The sequence below is a fragment of the Chaetodon trifascialis genome, chromosome 11 (genome assembly GCF_039877785.1).
Source record: "Chaetodon trifascialis isolate fChaTrf1 chromosome 11, fChaTrf1.hap1, whole genome shotgun sequence".
Taxonomy (NCBI): Eukaryota; Metazoa; Chordata; class Actinopteri; order Chaetodontiformes; family Chaetodontidae; genus Chaetodon; species Chaetodon trifascialis.
This window is the reverse complement of record NC_092066.1, coordinates 17,594,514-17,616,126: the sequence shown is the minus strand read 5'-3', so window position 1 is coordinate 17,616,126 and position 21,613 is coordinate 17,594,514. Positions and strand designations below refer to the sequence as shown.

The 21,613-nt window shown below is 43.9% G+C and overlaps 2 protein-coding genes and 1 pseudogene across 3 annotated transcripts; 1 reads left to right on the top strand and 2 right to left on the bottom strand.

The window, feature by feature from the left end:
* Positions 1-87: 87 nt before the first annotated feature.
* Positions 88-5,144, bottom strand: atp1b3a (ATPase Na+/K+ transporting subunit beta 3a). Its single transcript, XM_070973722.1, has 7 exons — positions 4,738-5,144; positions 3,374-3,502; positions 2,964-3,062; positions 2,639-2,832; positions 2,478-2,528; positions 1,842-1,928; positions 88-1,756 (listed from the first exon to the last, which is right to left on the bottom strand). Exons 1-7 carry the CDS (start codon positions 4,847-4,849, stop codon positions 1,589-1,591), a joined length of 840 nt encoding a protein of 279 aa, XP_070829823.1. The 5' UTR covers positions 4,850-5,144; the 3' UTR covers positions 88-1,588.
* Positions 5,145-6,991: 1,847 nt separating this feature from the next.
* On the bottom strand, positions 6,992-15,936 carry gk5 (glycerol kinase 5). Of its 2 annotated transcripts, XM_070974835.1 has the most exons (17): positions 15,674-15,916; positions 15,268-15,592; positions 15,036-15,129; positions 14,672-14,747; positions 14,450-14,543; positions 14,154-14,285; positions 13,001-13,076; positions 12,671-12,732; positions 12,502-12,575; positions 11,935-11,995; positions 11,422-11,548; positions 11,231-11,335; positions 10,970-11,064; positions 10,367-10,470; positions 10,218-10,277; positions 9,425-9,558; positions 6,998-8,835 (listed from the first exon to the last, which is right to left on the bottom strand). In XM_070974835.1, the coding sequence occupies exons 2-17, from the start codon at positions 15,391-15,393 to the stop codon at positions 8,663-8,665; spliced, it is 1,593 nt and encodes a 530-aa protein (XP_070830936.1). In that variant the 5' UTR covers positions 15,394-15,592; positions 15,674-15,916; the 3' UTR covers positions 6,998-8,662. The 2 variants fall into 2 exon arrangements, with proteins under 2 accessions (XP_070830935.1, XP_070830936.1); XM_070974834.1 differs by having other exon boundaries at positions 6,992-8,835; positions 15,268-15,936.
* On the top strand, positions 15,531-21,034 carry LOC139338820 (nucleolin-like; annotated as a pseudogene).
* The last annotated feature ends 579 nt before the right edge of the window (positions 21,035-21,613 follow it).

Genomic DNA, 21,613 nt, shown 5'->3' with positions numbered 1-21,613 from the left:
AAACTTCTCAGATGGCTTCATTTTACTGACTGTTCGAGGCCCAAAGAGTTAAACCCAATGAATTCAAAAACAGACAGGAGAAAAATCTCTCTTTTTTTCTTCAAAATCACTTTTATTCCACAATTTATTTCATCAGGTCTTAAGGCACCCTGAAGAGATGTTACAAGTTGTTCTTTCAAATGTGGGTTCCTTTTAAGACTGTGTAAACATAGCTTTGAATAAGATAATTTCCTGTAAATCTTTGCTTAAATTATTTCTTTACAGTGCACAGACATTGTGTTTTGTGACAAAAATACAATGTGAATTAAGTAAATATGGTAGATAGTGTATATATATATACATTGAAGAGTAATAGATTGGCAGACAATCAGATCAACAGGCTGAAGAAGAGAGAAAACTAACAAACAATCTTTGAGACCCAGATAGATATACAGATCACGTAAAGATATACAGTACATAGTTACAGTGAACTTTTTATTTTTGCAATGTTTTCCCAGCGCCTCTCCGCCTTTGATGCAGTTTTCACGCTGTACCTTCTGCGTGTTTGTGTGTGTGTGTGTGTGTGTGTGTGTGCCGCCTCAGCCACCACAATACGCAGCACCCTTGCGAGGTGGAGCGAGACAACTTATCTGGTCCTGGAGGGCTCACCCACAACGTTGGCTATTGTGGTGGAGAGGTGAGTAAACAGGAAGACGGGCAGACAGACAGACAGACAGACGGACGGACGGACATGCAGACAGACAGACAGACAGCACAAGACTGGGTTGTGGCTACGTGGACCACAACGCAAAGATCTATCTATAACTCCCTAAATATGGTAAAGATCACAATGTATTTATATGTAGAAAGGGACTTTGTAATTGGCATTTCATATACAGGGATACAGTGGCTATACTTGATTATCAAGGTACGTTCCTATGAAGTCTCCGTGATGTGATAATGTGAATACTCTGGAGATGTGTTGGAAATACTCTACTTTCTCATTTGTACTATACAACAAGATAAAAATCCTCTCAAAACCAGCAATAATACAGTTGTTCATACAGTTTGGAGAGATGAAAACAACGCAGATCTAAAAAAAAAAAATAAAAAACATTTCAAAAAAGTTGTATCAGCAATTACACAACAGCTCCAAATGGCTTGGTTGCAATGGCTATAAGTTATCTAATCACACCAATGCTAAAAATAAGAAGAAGAAGAAGAAACGGAGTGAGGGATGAGCAGTGCAACAGGTGAACAGAACGATGTGTGGGTGGGTGGATGGGGTCAGAGCAGGAGCAGAGCCTGTGTTTTGTTCTGGGGATCTTTGAGGAGGTCAGCAAGGAATCATGAAAGAAAGAAGGGTCAGAAAAGTCTCAAAGCAACATTCGATATCTGTATCTGACTGGCTCTCCTACCGGAAGCCACACTAATCTACATCGAACTGTTTGGCCTCATACCCCCCCGACAATGCCATCTTTGCGACGTATTTGACACTTCCTTCCTTTCTTTCTTTTTTTTTTTTTTTTTTTTACATTTTTAAACATAAATCCTTAGCAAATGTTGGCAGCCTCTGCATTGGGTTTCTTTTTACCACCTGTCTTCCCTCTCACTCGACCACCTTGATCCTGAAAGTGACGCGGCCCAGGAACTTGTCCCTTTCGTCGTCGTTGCGGAGGTCAGAGCCCTCCACCCTGCACTCCACCGGCAGCTCCTTGTTGTAGTCCTCCTTAGTGAGCAGCAGCTTCACAGCCACCAGAGGCTGCACGTAATTCTCCTGCATCAAGAAAGAGACAGCCTGTCAATAACACATCCCTGAGAGGACGTTAGCAGACGTGATCCGACCAGGGATAAATACTTACATGGGCTTTCTTGCCATAGTAGGGGAAATACATCTTATCGATTCGCCCCTCGCTGGGGAAATACTGCATTTGGACCGGGTTTTCTTTCTACAAAGAAGAACACGTGTTAGTCCATGAAAATTTGATATTAAATGCATTTCATTATGTTAAATTAATCACACTTCCCCAAGATCACATGAAATGGGACATGGAGAAAAGGAAAATGAATGACCCTGTGTAGTTAGCAAAGAGACTTATACGAGAGAGAAAACATGATGTGCTCTGCTTTAATCTGCAAAAAGGACATTTGTGGTTTAAAACTACACCGATTAGTTTAAGATGACTTGAAAATGGCACTAAAATGGGTTTAGAGGCACCTGCATAATAACCTGTTACATAATAAAAATGTGTTAACACTCCTACTGGCCTTATCCTCATAATTTGCATATTATCTTACCCTAAAGCCGTCAGTGACAGCATGCAGAAAGAAATCAGACACAAAAACAAACAAAAAGAAGGAAGAAATGAAAGCAAGATCAACAGAAAGAAAACATTGAGACTGTTATGGTCATCTTTTATGAGAGAAATGAAAAGAAAAAAATACACATACAAGCAAGTACAGCACATGTACAGCAGAGTGTGGAAAGGCATGTTTACTTTTACTGTGCAGTTGATGTAAGGATCCCCACGAGGCTTCAGGCCGATGATCTGTGAGGTGAGGGAAACACGAGGGGTTGAGACTGCGTAGAAGCAACACTAGAGATAAAAGCATTCATTATGAATTTTGGCAGCTGTCGGTCAGTGAAAACGGGTGTTACCCTGTTCATTTTCAGCAGCACGCAGGGTTTTCCCTCAGCGTATCCAAAGTTGGTGTCAGAGAGGCCAGAGCACAGACTCAGGAAGCCTCTCTTGAAGCGACAAGCCTTCTTTGTCATGTCCTCGCTGTTGTCCTGCACATAATAATCTCCTTGCGGGCAGTCCTCATTCTTCTCCTGCTCCGTGTCGTTATATCCTGAGAGACGGAGGTGCAGACACGCTCAGATGAATGGAAAAAATCATTGGAAAAAAAAGGTCTGGAGGAAGGCGAGCGGGATCCGTTTTTTAATGTTCATATATCTTCGTATTGGGGAGAAGTGCACTTACTTTGCAGGAAGGACTCCAAGTGCTTGACATACTGTGCGTACTTGAGCGGGTCGGATTTGTTGAACATGATGTCCAGTGAGTTTGGACGAATCACCAACCCTGCAACAAAGACAGAAAGCAAACAGAGTAGAGAAGTAAATGATCCCGATGCACAGCCATCGGCGGGCTTGTCTCGAATTACAGCTGGATGGAAAACATTCTCCATCCAGCAAACAGGCTGCACTGCTGAGAAGGAAGAGACTTCAAAATAGATCGATACAAAAAGCAGCTGTAATGTTAGCACATTATTGTGACAGCGGCTCTGTGGTGCCAGTATGAATAATGGATGTACTCAAAAAGAAATGCTGCAAGTTCCAGTAGCTGAAAGCCCTGTTTCCCTCCCCTGGCATGTGTGTTTCACAGACACTAACCTGGGTAGGGAACGCGGTCTCGGTACCTCGGCACATAGTCATCCAGAGTGAGCAGCAGCACCCACATGGTCAGGGCGAACATACCGGCCAGGAAACAGTAGAAAACCAGGTAGAACAGCAGGATGAGGGCTGGAGGAAGCAAAAGGAACAGAAAGGGGACATAATGACGGACAGAGACAGACAAGGCTCATGTATAATTAACTACGCTCGAGCTCGGACAAATGCCTTCTGATTTCCCACATCTTTCCTCGTCTTCGGGTTGAGAGAAGTTGCCATTTGAGTGTACGATCCTTAACAGAGAAACCATTTTGGATCAAGGGGGCTGAGCTACTCCCTGCTACCAGATCTGTGGCCATTTTTCACTGGAGACCCCTCAGTGTCAAATCGCACATGCTTTAAGGATGACGCCACAGTGCTCACAGCATCTGAAGCCTCATTCACCCAAAGCAGGAAGGAGGGGAAGAAAGAGCCACAGCTATGGAAACATCTGACTCAAAATGGTTCGCCACCATCCAGCTTGCACAGCACGGATGCCCTCTAAGTTTAAAAAAAAAGGAAAAAAAAGGGATGGACCCCTCAGCTTCCTGCTGTACATCCCCCCTTCCTCTCATTCCTCTCCAGCAGCATCCCACAATGCACCTGCCTAGTGCGTGAAAGAGAGAGAAAGAGGAGAGAGGGAATCCCATTTGACCTTGACAGGCATGCTAATGTGGGCGGCCATGCAACTGCAATGGAGCATCCCACTGCACAGCAGCACAGGGGCCCAGGCAGCCTGACAGCGAGCGCTAGCCTATAAGAGCTGGCTGCTGGAGGGAGGGTCGTGAGTTACTCCCTCACTCTGGAAATAACTGGGGAATCATTATATAAAATGTATGGCCTGAACAAGCAGAGATTCAGCACAGGAATGCTGAAGCACACTCATCAGATGGGATTAGGTAATGAGGGCTTTGATCAGCTGAGGTCTTCACTGTCAATTGTCTGATAATCCTGTTAATGCGGATGATACATATGAAAAATCTCTCGTGTTAAGATTGATCATCACCTGGTTGCTGATTTCTGCCTATGCAGCAAAGACAAGCCGGTACACACCTCTGATAGCATCACTCATCTCCGTGAGCCTCTTGGTACAGGCTTCTCCTTTACACCTTCACGTAGGCCTGTGATGGCTCCTCCGCTAATCCATATCTGCATGGCATTCATTTTTACCCATATATGCACAGAAATATACAGCAGGCCATATAGTCAAGAGGCAAGCATCTGTTAATGCTTTGAAAATGAGAAGAGGAGCGCACCAGATTAGGTTTAAGCCCCGTGAATGTCAAAGCACATCTCCTAATTGACTGCTGTGTAACAGGGATCCTTACCCCAGCTGCTGGCCGTGCGACCCAGCACCTCCCCGGTCCTCGGGTTGTAGATGGAGTCCCTCCAGCTGGACGTGTTCTCCTTGTTGGCCGGTTTATCTTCGGTGCTCGCCATGGTGATTCTGTTTTTGTTTTTTTATTTATTTGCTCCAAAATGTGCGGTTTCTTCTCCCTGAAAAAATGCAGAAAAAGGGCAGCGGGCGATGTGGTGAGGCGAAGAAGCCGGCGAGGCGGCGGTGAGTGGAGTGGGCGGTGAAGAGAGAGAGGGAGAGAAGGGGGGGAGCAGAAGGAGAGAGATGCTCTGGTGGAATAAAAAAAACGAGAAGAGGAAGGTGAGGAAAGGAGAGGGAAAAAAATCAGTGACGTCCACACAAGCCTCGTCGTGGCAGCTGATGCAGTGCGACCAGATGGATGTACATTGGCTAACGACGGAGGGACGCAGACGCGCCGTTTCGCGCATATATTATAAATAGAGCGCACGCTATCTTCCTGATCATCAGTTCTATTATAATGGACACATGCTTGGGAACGAGCTGGGGTCTCCATTTCACATAGAGTGTCTGCAGGCTGTGGGAGCCCTCGGCAGACACAAGACATGTGCATTTATAGTGTGAAATCTGAGGCTTAAAGTGCGCCTGTGGTGAACCTGTAGGTCTAAAAGCTACTTGTCGTCTTCTGTGGCATCAAAGTGATGTTGTCTATCATCTTGATTCGCTCGAGGTTCACCACAGCTCCTCTGCGTTGAGTCACCAAAGCAATAACCAATCCTAAAGGCTGGAGAGTATTTCGACAGCAGTGGATGCTGTGCTGATCACTCTCTGCAGAAAGCGCGCGCGCGCGCGCACACACACACACACACACACACACACACACACACACACACACACACACACACACACACACACACACACACACACACACACACACCTATAAGTACATGAATGACACTGATCAGCATATTTGAAGCCCATGAGTGTGTTACGTGTGACTGACTGGTTAAGCATAGATATTTGGAGCATTTGCCAATTCTTGTTGCTATGGCAATTGAGCACCACTGTGTGTGTGAGTGTGAGAGGAAGGCAGAGAGAGAGAGAAAGGAATGCACAGAGAGAGAGAGAGAGAGAGAGAGAGGTACATATAGTGCATGACTGGAAACAGATGTGTCAAAGTTAACAGACAACAACACTTTTCTGGGGAGCCTCATCCCGACATTGTCTATGGATCAATCAGCACCAGCTGCAGAACAATCACATCTCATCTCATCTGTATTCAAGCTCGGGCTTTGCCAGCCTGTACACATGTATGTCGTGCCAATCACTGAAATGAACAGAGAGGAGTTAGGTGCTCAGGCAGCAGGGGGAGAGGCTGAGACACCGACGGGGGTGGGAGGGTGGGGGGTGGAAGACAAAAGCTTAACTTCCAACCCCCTGACTCTCTGCTGAACAATCCCAGTGTGTCACAGAGAAAAGAGAAGAGGGAGTTATATAATGACCCCTGATGCAGGGTTCAGCTTGTATGGGGGAGGGGGACCTGGAGTAGTGGTCACACTGCATCCAGTTCCTGCTGTCAGATTGAATTTGTTGCAAGGCAGGGTCCACCACAACTCATACAATGCAGTACCAAGCACAATGCTAGCACACACACCCATTTTCCTGATTAGTGTGAGAGCTGGCAGCACTGATTCATGGGCTAGTCCTGTCTGTCTCACTCACTCCAGCACATTTTTCACTGTGCAGGCATCCCGTTGCAGGCCAAGCCCACTGGCAAAAAAAAAAAGAAGCAAACTGAGATTGACAGATAGAGGAAGTGTTTCGTTGCAGGAAAGAGGGGTGGGGTGAGGGGGTTGATGCAGAAAAACTATACTGTGTGCATCTTACACAAAACTCCTGCTTCTCCTCTGAGAGGACAAGCACACAATCCTCCCATTGTTTAGGAAAACCCCCTTTTCTGTGCTCTCAATTAGCGCCCCCTTCACCATACCAGCACCACGAGCAGGAAAACACACCCCATTTGTTCTCAGTCACTCCATCCGCAAGCTACCATAGCAACACTCACAGCGAGGCTGGTCGCATCAATGGGAAGCAATCCCTCCACTCATCCAACAGCCTGGGTTTGTGATAATTCCCCAGGCACAAGACAGCGGCATTTCCCCGGGGTCCATGTGGAGGCAGGACCCTTCAGGCAGCATCTGTTAACTCACCATGTCAGTGACACCTACTGTATAGAGGCACGGGACACTCAAATCACACAGGCAGCTGCTGGCACTTCACGTTTTTAATGCGAGCCCTTTCACATCATACAGAGCACTTTGTATTTTCATGCAGACAAAATGTATGACCACACAAACGTACTCTGTTATTTCCCAGCAGCTCGGCAGGACATTAGCCATTCAAGAACTGAATGAAGTGTTAGAAAAGGAATGTCATTGTCTGAGGTGTTAATTTTTCCATTACACATTCAGTCACTTTGCATAACAAATCTTTTTGTATGTGCAGAAAGATATGACAGTATTTGGAAAGGCAACATCTGAGCAGTGCAGCACATTCAGAATGAGATTCACAGTTTACATCTTCTCTAATTTGTGAGCCTTTCTTTTAATCACAGCGCGATAAGTATTCGTAAATTAGTCATCAGAGTTCATCAGGTCAAATTAAAGACTTGAGTCACAACTTAATCATATGACACCAACATGGCTGCCCCCCGTGGAACAATTCAACCATATATACAGATGCCTAACTGAAATAATGGACACACAACATGGACTAACAAGGAATACCCCTCCATACATGCTTCTGTGTGTCCTAATTCTGTTTTAGGTCAGTTCACTTCATACATATTTATATCCCTGATCAACTTGTTCCTAAACAACAGAACACGCAGGTGTTTGAGATGTGTGGGTGAGCTGCCACGTATACCTGTAAAAATCCTTCTCACAGTCGACGTTATGAAACATTCCTTTCTAATGGAAGCATTTCTGATAACGAGGCGTAGAAACACTAAAATCCATTACAACACACACATGCACACACACACACACACACACACACACACACACACACACACACACACACACACACACACACACACACACACACACACACACACACACACACACAGTCTTTCTTCCAGTCACATTTAAATTGTCTCATTATCACACTGAATAATTGTTTTTAATTTGTTTAAGTACTGCGTAAAGCGTGCAGCTCTGATTCAAGCTAAAAGCTGCTCCAGCTTTCCAAAAGTCAACATGTGTGACTGGATATTTTCTCTGAGGGACAAACATTTCCTAGAAATGACAAAGTTAGAATACTGTTAAATCAAGAAGAAACACTTAAATAAAAAGAGCAGTTTAAATTTAGTTCAGGAGCTAATAAACTGTGCTTGAATGAAACCATTTTAAAAATCTTTGAGCTCTGCTTCATGTTTGGAGCTCTTTAAATCTTGTGGCACTGTGAACAGAAGAATCAGTGCTGGCTCTTTTTTTTTTTCAATCTGTGGCTTCCTATTAGCATGTGGCATGTGGTTGCTATGGCAAGTTCATAAATTTAAAAGCTGTAAAAGCAGTCATTAGCGCCCTCGTGTGGGAAACTGCACAAATATTATGCCAGATGAATAAAATACTGTCATCTGAAGAGGCACCAGTGGCTTGAGATGTGGAATGAGTAAAGTATTCATCTGATAAAGCTGCTACATTGCGAAGAAATCAAGTAAACAGTGCAGTCATGTTGGTATCAGGAACAATTCAAGGCTGTGCAGGTGGTGCGGGTGGCTGACGGCGCTATGGCCTGAGTCAGACCTGAACTGGACCTTTCCAAGAGACACAGCTGACGGCTGCTATGTCTTTATTATTAGTTATTGTCTGCTTTCGCATGAACGAATCCTCATGTCTCCGTCTTCCTATTTGACCTCCCTGTGCGTATATCCAGTGTCAAGGCTTGGTGTACCAATTCATGGAGCGTCGCAGAGCTCTCTCCCAGCTCTGGAGGATGGGGACGTATTCCCCTCTTGGGCTACAAGCACCCTCCTCGTGTACTTCTCGGGGCAAGAACACCTTGTCGCTGCTATGCAGCTTCTTCAGCTCTTCCTTAGACCTCCAGAAGCCTGCAGAAGACAGAGGTAAAACAACATGAACACAAACCCTTTGAAAACGACCCTTGTATAATACAGGGAGTCCTATAAATGCAGTCCAATGTCCACAAATACATTAATCAATGGCTGAAAGTGGTGTGTACCCAACCCTGTCTCATGTTTGTTTGTGTTTGCTTTTATTAACGCACTGACTAATATATAACAATCTAATTACATAATGCGAACAAAAAGGTTACATAACAAGGAGCAGCATTTCAGTTTGCTTCTTCTGCCAGTGCCTCGAATAAAAATAGGACTTTTGATCAGAACTTCTTCAAATGCGACTTGATGCCATGAGCGAGTGCTGTAATATTTTTAGAGAAAATCAAAGAAGCACCAAATGAAGAGTAACGCTGAGGTGTCTGTGCCTGACTGCCTGACAGAGCTGCTGCTCGTTTCATGTCCACATTACAAAGTTTGTGCTGAGCGGCCTCTTTAGGACACGCAGCTTCACACAAAAGAACTGCGGCTGTGACGATATCATACCTAATATAAATACAACGTTTCAGATTTAAAAAGCATACAGCATAGTGTAAATGTGTGCAAGTGTGTGTGTGCATACCGACTCCAAGTCCAGCGACAAATGCAGCCCCTAAACATGACATTTCACGGTGTTGGGGTCTGGCTAACTTTCTGCCAAACAGGTCTGCAGTCAGCTGCATGACGAAGTCATTGGAGGAAACACCGCCGTCCACCCTGAGACAGCAAGACAGAAAGATAGAGCACTCAATTACACGGCAACTCACTTTACCGTAACAGTATCAGAGCAACATATACGCCTAATGCATTGCCAATAAAAGCTGAATTGCATTAGTAGAAGCATGGTACACAAGAGTTTGTTCTGTTACACCCAGTTTGCTGGCTAAAATCCAAGCCCTCAGTCCGATATTGCACTGTAAGCTGGGATGTCAAGGGGCTGTGAGACGACTACTTGAGACAAATGCCTGCGGTATCTCCACATGTGCAGTAAAATTCCAAAAAAGTTGGGACACTGTGGAAAACGCACAGATAATAAAAGCAGAATGCAAACTTTTGGCAACACGCTGCCATCCAGATGACGTGTTTTTCAGGGACACTCTGAGCGTCACTGAGTGTTGTTAAAAGAAGAGGTGATGTAACACGGTGGTAAACAGGCCCTGTCCAAAGTTTTTCTAGAGCGTGTTGCAGGCATCAAATTCAGAATGAGTGTTTATTTGTGACAATAAAGTTTATCAGTCTGAGCGTCAAATATCACGTCCCTGTGCAAAGATTTCAAAACGACTGCACTGTTTGTACTCACTTTTGACACAGTGTCCCAACTTTTTTGGAGTTGTGCAATCAGATCATGTTTAATTCACACGTGAGAAAATCTGTACCTGATCTTTGTGATGGGGATGCAAGTTTCTGTCAGCATGGTCTCATATAGCTGCTTGTTTCTGCAAAGAATAAGAAGAAAACAAGTTAGCGCGGATAGAAAGGATGAGAAAGACATTTAGACAGAAACGACCTGTTCAAAATGTCTCACCTGAAGGCGATGGACTCCAGAATGGCACGAACCAGGTGACTTTTAGTGGTGGAAGGTTTGAGGCCCATGAGGGAGGCGCAAGCTTTGGGATCATTCAGAGGAGCCTTTGGATAAATATGGTGACACACAAACATGTCAATAAGCGAAAAACCGACCTGACACAAAGTCTAGGTATGAACTGGTCCTCGTGTGTTTGGCATCAAACTGACACTCAGCCTCTGCTCAGCTGCAGAGCAGATACACTGTCTTACACAGTTACTGTGTTTAGCTCTTGATTATGCAACCATGAGGAAACTCACTTTGTAATCACATCTTTGCACTGAATAAACAATAAACATTCAGGACACACACTTACAAAGGCCAGTTCACAATGGAGAGCAGAGAAAAAAAAGAGACACATGTTACAAAGAGACAGACATACACACACAAACACACAAAAAAGTAAATCAATGCCTGCACTGGTTTAAAATACGACTACGTATAAGCAGAAACGTAATGGTGGACCATGGGCCAGAGTGAATACATGTGAACCAAATACCAAACTGTACATGAAAGCAAATTCATTCATCACTTGACACAGACACACTAACATGCACAATGTACCTGCAGGCCACTGAAGGACGGGACGAAACACACTCCGTCTGAGTCACTGACACTGTAAGCCATGGCACTGGTCTCCTGGACGTCAGAGAAGAGCTCTGCAACAACACACAGACACACAGACACACAGGCACACAGACACACAGACACACACAAAAGAAGATTATTTTTTCAGAAAACCTTTCAACAATCAGACACAATTTCTTGCAAATAAGGTGAAAAACCAGCAATCATCAGACCTATTGTGTAACACACATCACTCACCCAGCTCCCGTGCCCAGTTGATGGCAGTGCCTGTGTCTGCTGCATTGCCCTCGGCCATATACACCACCTCTGAGCCGATCTTCCACCCCACCAGAGGATACAGACCTACAGAGAACAAACACGGTGTGTGATGTGCCTGCATGGACACATCTGGATAGAACAACTTCACATGTGTGTGTACTTTCCTTTACCTGCTACAGACGTATGTGGTTTGTTCCCGGTGTTGATGTCCATGAAGGTGCCCGTTCCCATGGTGATCTTCACATCGCCAACATTAAAGCAGCACTCTCCAAACATGGCCGCCTGCTGGTCCGCTATCTACGACGCAGGGACAGAGGAAGTCATTCATATGTTGTGGCAACGAAAACCCTAAACAGGTTTAGTTTCGTCTGAGCAATGCTGGAAATTCCTAAAGCTCCTATGGTGTCCAATAAGGGACAGTCCAAGTTTGACAAAGAGGAAGACCCTGTGTCACTTAAAGCTTCCATGCCTCATTATTCAAAGCAGGCATCTCTCCACCAGGACTCTACTTTCCACTCTCAAGCTCAAGACATGTGTTCCTTGCTGCTGATTAACTCAGTAAGTCGGCTTAATTTCCTTTTACAACATAATGTCAGCGACATCAAGCTGGATGTGCTGACCTTAAACACAATCCGACAGATAACACACAGATAACAGAGTGTGCGATGCCACACACAACTCACCACTGACATGATGGGGATGGGCACGCCGAAGATGGATGGGTCTGTGGAACCAAAGTCGTGGCTGGCACAACATGAGGGAGAAACCAGAGACAATATCTCACACTCTGACTCACTCTAATGTACAACTACAGACCAGACTGGGAATCACAACGACACGATCTATGTTGAGATGATGATGATGTGCTTTACAGTGACACTAGAACAATGTGGAGGTGGTGAAATGACTCCAAAGTTTAATGAAATGTTCCAAATGATCGCACATAGCATATCACACACAGAGCTGCTGATTATTTTAACTAGTTGTGAGCAGTTCAACTGAAGAATGGTTTAGCTTTAGAGGCCTGAAGAGGCAGAAATATGCAGTATTTCAAAGAAATAAAAGAAAGAAATGAAAGGCTTTTTTCTGATTTCCTACCCTCGTAATCATCTTGCAATACATTATTAGCTATATTACTTCTGACATCTGGGAAACAGCTAAAAACCAGTGGAACACTGGGAGAAGTACACTGTACATGTATGTTTTTACATCAGAAGATATTATAAATATTTAAGTAAATATTTACTCACCCTGTATTTTCTACTTTGGGAAAAATGGAGCAAGGCAGAGACACAAGAGAGCAGAGAAACTCACTCCAACACATCTGTGAGGAAAGTCACGTGACAGTGATATGAAAAAAACAAACCAAAACAAAAACCAAACAACAGAAACAGTACGCGAACACGACATCCACCGGACCTGATAGGAGTCGAACATTCCTGTTGCACTGGCATTAGAGTAGTCTGTAGCGTGGATGTGTCCTAAAAATGACAGAAAATAAAAAAGAAAATCCATTTCCAAAGTTTCTCAACTCTCCCTCTCTCACTGGAGTTAGCTAAAACACTTCTTAGGAATTTCAGCCAATCAGTGACACAACAGGCTTGGAAATAAAGAACATTCTGTCTGGGTCTTAAAATCCTGTTGGACAATACGAAATACAACCGGCTGGACAGCTAATACATGACTGCTCAAAAGAAGCTGTGCTCATGAGCAGGGCGCATTCACATGAGTTTAACATGCCGAACGCACCTTTAGTGAGTTTGAATAGCAGCCAGGTGTCTATTGTTCCAAAGCAGCAGTTGCCCTCAGTCACTGCTTGACGAACCTGGAAGAAGAAAGAAATATGATGAGGCTGAAAAGACAAGTGAGGCCTGTGCTGATGATGCAGCCGCTCCCTGTTTGCCTTGGTTTTATTAACCCTTCTAATGAGCCCTTTAACACACAGCCCTGGAGGGTTACAGCTGTCTGCTCTGCCATGCACTGCACCAGGATTATCCATACGGCCACATCACACGTTTGCATTCATTGCACCTTAACTAGAGCCTGAACAGCTCATTGAAGTTCTACTTCAGTGCTAGTCTCTTGCAGGCAGACAGGTGAGTGGTGAAAGGCTGAAACAGCTGATCGATGGGGCACCACAGTAGCTCACCTGGAGGAGCGAGTACCGTGTATCATGGCTGAGTCTTTACCACAGCGGCCCGGGTTCCATTCCAGCCCGGGCCCTTTCCTCAATGACATCCCCTTTCTCCCCTGCCCTTCCTGTCTCTCTCTCCAGCTACCACTATCAAATAAAGCAGAAATGGCCAAAAATAATCGAGAAAAAAAAAAAAAAAAAAGAACAAAAAGAAACAATTGGTTGATTAATTTCTTAGCTGAATGAGGTAAAGTTATTCTGCAACTATGTTAATGCTCAATCTATTGTTTCAGTCATTTTTCAGGCAAAAAGGCCAAACTTTGTCTAGTTCTAGTTCGAGCTTCTCAAATGTGATGTGAGGATTCTCTCTGCTTAATATCTCTGAGATTTGGACTGTTGGTTTGGCAAAACTTGAGCTTTGGAAATTGTTTTTATGAACCAACCGATAAACTGATTCATGGAGAAAATCATTAGTGGATTAATTGACAATGAAAACAGTCAGTTAGTTAGTAGTTACAGCCCTCGTAAAATGTTAATTGCAAAGTCTTAAAATTAAATTGGCTGTAGTATCAGATGACACAATGTCAGTTTTCACTATTTCTGGACTCGTTCAATTGAATTTTTCAATGTAAAAAGGTTGTTTAGGCATACTAACGTCTGCAGCTCATAGCACTGCTCAATGAGGATCACAGCTGCTTGAGGCTTGAGTTCCTATCAGTTGACAGGTCAAACTCTCACCCCCCCCCCCCCCCTTCCCCACAAACACACCTGTTTGTAGTGTGTCAGGGCCCACACGAGGCGAAAGGTGACATGTTGAGTGGAGAAGATGACAAGACTTGCTGCAAGCAACCGCTTTTGCCTGGTCAGGAAGTAGAGCACCTTCATCACGCCATGGATTGCCTAAAGTGGTCGTAAAACAATCAAAGCCGTGCTGTATGAAGGGACACGATAACCAGCACTGATCCCAAAGCTGTGCATTGTCAAACACTTTTTTTTCCACCAAGGCCACTCTTCTTTTAACTGCAAACTTATTATTAAAGTACATGAACGGTGGCCAGACTCACTTTCATAGTGCAGGATCTGTTCCAGGACTTCACCAGGTCTGCAGCCCTCTGGTCCTGCCAGGTGATGAAGTTATGGAAAGGAAGCCCAGTTCTCCTGTCAAAGTGAGAGGCAGGATGTGAAAAACAGATGTGCTGCACGACTCTCCTCAAGTTTGAATACAAGTCATATTAACTTTTTTTTTTTTGATCAAACAGTAATTTGATTCACTGTATTAGTTTTACCTGTCCCACGTTGTGAAGGTGCTTCGTAGGGTTGAAATGCCGAGGGCCTCTATCTGACGCATTTGTACTCCTGCATCTATCATGAGCCCAGACACACACGTTCAAATGTTTATGGTGAGAAACAGAGAAAGATTTTTGAAACTGGGACTCACACAGAGAGATAACTGCATGAGACAAATCCCCATATAGACCAATGTCCTGCTCTGGGGTTAACATCTCAGTGCATGTTTCAACATGTGTTTCACCCGATGGCCATTTATCATAGGGTGTGTATAATAACGTGAAATTAATCATATCTTGTGTAACCTGTCGGTAGAGTTGTGGATAGATGCAGCAACAACAACAACAACTGGTGCACCTGTACCTTGCACAGCTCCCTTGACCACATAGATAAACCCGTTCCATAGTGCGTCTGGGTCCATCTCCACATGTGTTGCCTCTGGATACAAGGGGACAACCTGGACAAAGTATTACCAGAATAACAGAAAAATCAGCCTTTTAAATAAACCTGAAAGTTTCTTTATACTGTATGTTGTAAGTAAGTGGTGTACTTGAGGCACACAGAGCCAAAAGCGGAGCCATAGGCAGAGGAGTACCTCGGTGGTGCATGATCCTCGGATTGTTGCCTCCTTGTCATAAACATGACACCTGATAGATGTTGTTCCGACGTCCACTGACACGATGAAGCTTTCCTTCTTGAAACCGTTTCTCTGACTTCCCATTGTAGAAAAGGTCTTCCCAGTAGTCCTCAAACCAGTCCCACGTCCTCCATGGTCAGCTCATTTCGCTCTTGTGAGAAGACTACTGCAAGTGTGGCGTGACCCGATAATACTTTATCTGCAGGGGCTGAGCTCTCGCGATGAGGCTGTAACTCGACCTTCGGACTGTGGTGGATTCTTCGAAGTCCAGTTCCAGCTCTACCTGCCCCGGTCAACACATTGCTTCACTTCAAAATCACTTCATTTCCTCTTGAGTCAGCTGGAGAGCTGGACTTACTCATACCTGAAGTAGGTTTTCACCAACTCAAGAATTCGGTTAAGCTAATTGGCTACTTGGCTAGCTGTCAGGAAATAACATTTGGGCGTAGCATCGACCAAAATGCCGCCTCTCTCTAAACATTCTTCACCGTTACACAATATTCACCCAGTACGCGCTCTTGGCAGTGAAGTCCGGACATTGAATCGTTAAGATGGGGATTCCGAAAGTGGTTGTTGTTGAAACGCTTTAATCCCTGTGGGCACCCGTAGTACAGGACACGCATGCGTACTGTGTGGCGCTATGCGCGTGTATTTACAGTCCGGGTCACATCTTACCACTCTATGATTGTGTGTTTTTGAAACACGAAATATGGTAAAGACAGACGTAAGAATTACGTTACATTACATTTATTTTAACGAGGCTTCAGCGTGCGCTGAGTGTGTTGTTTTAGCTCACCGTTGTTTGGTCTCACTAGCTGCAAACTAACTAGCTGCTAACTAACAGTTGCTGATGGTCACAGCCAGAGGTGTAACTACAAGCACTGACATAGTTTTTTTTTAAACTGTTAAACTGAACCAGTGGTCAGTTTGTTGATCCACATCAATTTTGCATATCATTTAAAACTTTCAGTACCTCATAAAGAAATAATACCAGACTTTAAGTGGTTTACGCTTCTCAAATGCCACAAGTTGCAGCCTGCATTTATACATATATTTTGAATATTTTGGACTGTTTGTCAGACAACACAATTGACTTTGAAGGCATCACCCTGGGCTCTGGGAAACATTATGGTCGTATTCCATCACTTTATACGTGTTGTATGTTCAGTTATCTTGAAAATATCAAAAACACGATCACACAGGGTCATCATCTTATAAATCTCTCTTTCAGGCTAAAATACGTAGAAAACGACAGCAAAGTTATCATCAATGAAGCTGTACAAAAAGAGGACGATGTTAACACTGGCAAGTCACTTAACAGCTGGAAATTACACTGAACATGACTGTTTGGACTTAATGATGGCAATAACAGAAGATAATTCAACTAATGATTGTTTCAGAAGGACAGACCCAGGCTGCCTCTTCAGCTGAACAGACTGTCGGAGAGCTGAAAGGCGAGGAGGAGAACCCAGAAGAACAAGGTTCCGCAAACACATCACACACGAGGTCTAACTGAAAGTCTGAGCTGTGCCACTAACAAAGCTGCATCTTTAGATTCTCGGATGCACGCTGTCATTGAAGTTAAAGGAAGCACTGTAACCATATCCTGGGACGAGAAGAAAGAGGAAGGACAGATGGATGATTTGGAAAAGAGAACCAATGCCAGCGGTCAGATGACGGAAAGCGGTGAGGACGATTACAAGAATCGAAAATATCTATTGCATCACTTTTTTTCCTGAAAGAGTTGTTCTTTGATATGTTTCAAATCTTAAAGATGCTACTTTTTGTAAGTAATTGGGTTATTACATCTGTAGCAGGCCATATCTCCACTATAAATAATTAAACTGCATCCACTATAAACAGTTTAGGCTGAAATACAACACATGTATGTAAATCATGGACTTGATGACTCTCACTGTCATTTTTCCTAATCCAACAAGTTGCAGGTTTTATGGTAGTCTTTATTTAAATATCAAATCATCACTTAAATTGTGACTGTTTCTGCCAGGAGGTGTGATCGTCTCTTCAGCTGATGCAGTCGCCTCCACAGAGGACGCTCCCAGAGAAAACACAGAGACAGAGATGAAGCAAGAGATGGCAGAGCCTGGAGGTACTACAAATACAACAGCAGCACAGTCTGTCACAAATGTGAAATTCTGAGCAATGCCAGTAACCAAGCTTCCTCTTTAGAATCTCAGATGGACACTGAAGAAAATGAAAGTACGCCCACTGTGACGGTAACCTGGGAGAAGACGAATGAGGAGGGACAGAGAGATGAAAACCAAAAAAGGTGAACAGATGATTATAAAAGAGACTGCATGTAAATATGTTTCCAAGTGTTTATAACCAGTGGTCAATGGCCATAGTTAATGCACTTTAAGGGAGATGGAAGCCCTTTTTCTGAATAAGTTCTGATGTAGCGAACATTTAACTCGCAGCTGATCAGCTGTTTCTGCACTGAGGGGAGAAGAAGAAGAAGAAGACCTCTCGGCATTTTCCTCTTGTAGAAGGCGACTGGTTTTGTTCCTTCTTCTTCTTCTTTGAGGTGTATTGGAGGTTGACAAACAGCTGGTTTTGTTTCCAGATCACATGTATTTGCTCCAGTTGATGGACGTACACCTAATTCGCATTTTCTTTTTTGGGAAACTCCAAAAGTTTGCTTCAGATTCACTGGATAATGAAATGGAAACAGGACTAATGATAAAGCTGTTTCAAGTAGATGTTCTGTCTTTTTCTTTTCAGATTTTTTCACAGCAGTCTGGTTCAGATTGGTGTGCAACAGGCACGAGTGTCCTCTTTGTGGCACTATAAATATCAATGTGGTAGATGACGTGTGATATCTTGAAATTATTTTTTTTAAAGTTCTTGCAGTACAAGGGAAAAGGAAATGTGCTCCACTGTTGAGACGCCCCCTAACTTTCATCATCAGGCCCCTTTGGCCTCTCGTGGTGCATTTGACATTGATTGTTTCATCCACCTCAAATTAACATTGCTGCCACATTAAAACTCAGAATTCATGTTTTGCTGTTGTAGAAAGCATGCACACGTCGATTTGGCCTCTGAGATGGACTTGACCAAAGCCTTGACGTTAAATGGAGAGATGGTGCTTGATAAGCTGATGAAGATTGACAAAGCAAAGGTAAAAGTGTGGACAAGGTGAAGGTGAAAGCTTCAGCGGAGGACAACAAAGGTAACCCGACTAAATCCAAGTTTATTACGCATGAATTTAAATTCTACTTTCCGTCTTTGATGCACGTTTTTTCTTCATGAACTGCTTAAATAATGGATTTATGACGTGATGACGTTCGAATGTAAAGCGTCTAGATTGTGACTTGAGGACTGTCCTGTTTTTAGCAACCAGAGATGCCAGATGCTTGTTTCTGAAGAACGTCCCGTACAGCGCAAGCAAACAAGACATTCTGAACATCTTCCACAAGGCCGTCGCCGTCAGGTTTCCTGGAAGAGCTCAGAGCCCAATCACAGGGTGAGAGCCTGCAAACCTGCATTAAGTAAACAGTGTTGTCTATATGGAAAACATACATTATTCATCATGTTAAGTGATGCAATGGTTATGTTTATTTAAAAATATAAATATGCATTTAAAATGAGTGATAATACAGAGATCTGTAATCATACTGAATGAAATTTCCTGATCTTTCAACAGCATTGCCTTTGTGGAGTTTGGAAATAAAAATATTGCGAAGAAAGTACAGCAGAAAAACAAGTAGCCAAGATCCAAGACGGGGTTTTGATTGTGGACTTGGTAGGACAAGCAAAGGTGTCTAAAGATGCCAAAGCTAACAACAACACAAAAGATAAATGGCTGATGTGGTCTGTAGCTAACATGATTCTGTAGCCGTTAAAGTTTTTTCTTTTTCTTGATTGGTTAAATCTGAACTTAGTGGTTGTCCCTTTCTTCTCTCTCACAGCTCCAGCTCCTCCAAATAACACCTTATTTGTGATCAACTTGTCTTACAACGTGAAAGAGAAGAAACTGAAGAACGTCTTTCCGAAAGCTGTCAGCGTCGACATACCTCAAAAAAAAAAAAAAAAAACGGCAAATCCAGAGGGTGAGCACAGGAACACCAGCCTGCTCTTTGTTTCCACTGAAGGATGCATTTGAATATTATATTATAATACATTATAATATTATAATACATTATAATATCACGTGATCCTCTGCAGGTACGTGTTTGTCGAGTTTGTAACTGTGGCAGACGCTGAAAAGGCCCTGCAGTCGACCCAGAAGATTAAGTTATGCGAAAGGGAGGTCATAGCGCAATTCTATGAAATTCGAGAAAAGCTGAAAAGTATGTGGGATCGTTTGTGTCATGTTAATCATGTTTCTGAAGTCAGTTGGAGTCACGGTGTGTAATGAATAGGTGATATTACAGTTTTGTTTTTTCCCTCCTCAGTCCAGTCAAAAACACTGCTTGTGACGGGCCTCGCTGAGAAGACGACTGCACAGACTCTGAAAAGTGCTTTTGAAGGGGCGCTCAGTGCCAGAGTACCTGTAGATAAAGAGACAAGAGTTTCCAAACGGTGGGTAGCATGACGCTCTCTTTTTATGTCATAACTGTCTAATAATGGTCAGTGTTTGTCCAGTTTTTCTGCTTTACACCAATATTGGAACCCATGGGCTGTTCGCTTTACACTGACTCTTTTTCTCAGGTTTGGCTTTGTGGAGTTTGAGAGTGAAGAAAGCTGCAGTGCTGCCAGAGGAGTCATGGAGGACTGTGAGAGAGACGGCAGCAAAGTGACTCTGGGTTGTGCAAAGCCTAAAGCCAAGAAAGACCCCTCCGGTGCCAAAGCAGGCTTGGCAGGGCGTCCTGGTGGGCAGCCTGCAGGTCAGAGGGCTGGCAGAGGAGGCCGTAAAGACAGAGGAGGAAGAGGCGTCGGCGGAGGAGGAGGTAACACTTGAACTGCACTGGCATGTCAGTCCACTGTAAATGTGTCATTCGTAGTTGAGAAAGAGTAAAATCTGATTTCAAGCTGCACCTGTCAGTATGTTTTATATTAAAAATGGATTAAATAACTACTTGTTATGTGAAAGGGGTCACCAGGGTTGATGAACCCGAGTCTGCAGTTCATCTGTCCAATGTTTCATCATCTTTCAACTCGTTTAGTTTTTGTGGCCCAAAGTGTTTTAATCTCACAGCTCTGCCTCAGCTCTCCACTCAAGCTTGTTCTCCACCAAAACAGGCAGCTGCTGCGATGAACCGCTCAGTGCTTCCTGCCCACAGACACAGTTAGCAGCCCGCTAACACAGTGGACTGTAGCCGCTTGAAGAGCCAGCTCTGGCCCTCAGGAGCTGGTGGAGACCAAGACGGAGCTGAGAGAGTGAATCCTGGAGTGAACCTCAAACATGGATGTTTTAGCATTTGTTTGCTAAAGCCAGAGCTCTGTAAAATGATCATGTGTCAGTATTTGCAGCTTGTTGCCCACAGGCGGTCTAAAAAAAAAAAACCTGACTCCAGCTTAAATAAAAGCGGAACAACTTATGCGTTGTTGCATAAGTTGGTTAGTGATATTCACCTGTTGATATTTTGCTGAAATCCATCCAGCGTTTGGTTCAGGGAGAAATGTGCTGGTCATCACTCTTTACGTTTATGACTCTTTACTGGCTTCCCTTCATTTTTGACAGGTTTGGTTTTAATGGCTTTTGAGTAAAAATACTTTTCTTTCGGGTGGAGGACATGGAGCTGGCAGGCCAGGCTGCTGTTAAAGCAGTGGGAAATAAAGGCTAACTCTCGTGAGAAAAGTGATCCTGCAGAGATTCTCTCTTAAATCTGAAGGCCTATATGATGTCATGTCTCCTCTGAGTTTGGTTTAATGTACAGACTGTGCAAGTGGAAATGTGGAAACTGTTGTTAGTCCCGCCTGATTGAAGGTGACGCTTGTACTTTAAACCATTAAATCTATCATTATTATGGAAGAACCCTGATTTATTTTCACATTATGTAGCTCTATTATGTGAAAAGATGAAGATTTCATCCACGTGTAATTTTCTAATTATAAAAGCAGCTGTGTTTCTGAGTTTACTTGTAACATCTGTGATAAAGAAAGGTTATCCGAGGACTTGCTGAAATCTCCGCCAAGTCACTGACTTGTTCCTCCTCTGCCACTGACCTGCAGTAACACCAGCCTCGCAGCTAAACACGCCTCATTGTGCAGCCGATGCAGCGCTGCTGCGCGGACGGACTCCTGCAGCTTCACCGCTCCCTGCGCACGTTGCTGCAGCTCTCCGAGTTGCGGCAACATAAAGCAATTCAGCCCAAACACGGTGTCCTCTAATGACCTCACA

Coding starts and splice junctions, on each gene's coding strand:
- atp1b3a (XM_070973722.1), bottom strand. CDS start 4,849: ATGGCGAGCACCGAAGATAAACCGGCCAACAAGGAGAACACGTCCAGC. Junction 3,503..4,737: donor TCGCACGGCCAGCAGCTGGG/GTAAGGATCCCT, acceptor TGCTTCCTCCAG/CCCTCATCCTGCTGTTCTAC. Junction 1,929..2,477: donor ACATCAACTGCACAGTAAAA/GTAAACATGCCT, acceptor TCTTCTTTGTAG/AAAGAAAACCCGGTCCAAAT.
- gk5 (XM_070974834.1), bottom strand. CDS start 15,393: ATGGGAAGTCAGAGAAACGGTTTCAAGAAGGAAAGCTTCATCGTGTCA. Junction 13,077..14,153: donor CCCTGACACACTACAAACAG/GTGTGTTTGTGG, acceptor TTCTTCTTCCAG/GTTCGTCAAGCAGTGACTGA. Junction 10,471..10,969: donor CGTCCTTCAGTGGCCTGCAG/GTACATTGTGCA, acceptor ATTTATCCAAAG/GCTCCTCTGAATGATCCCAA.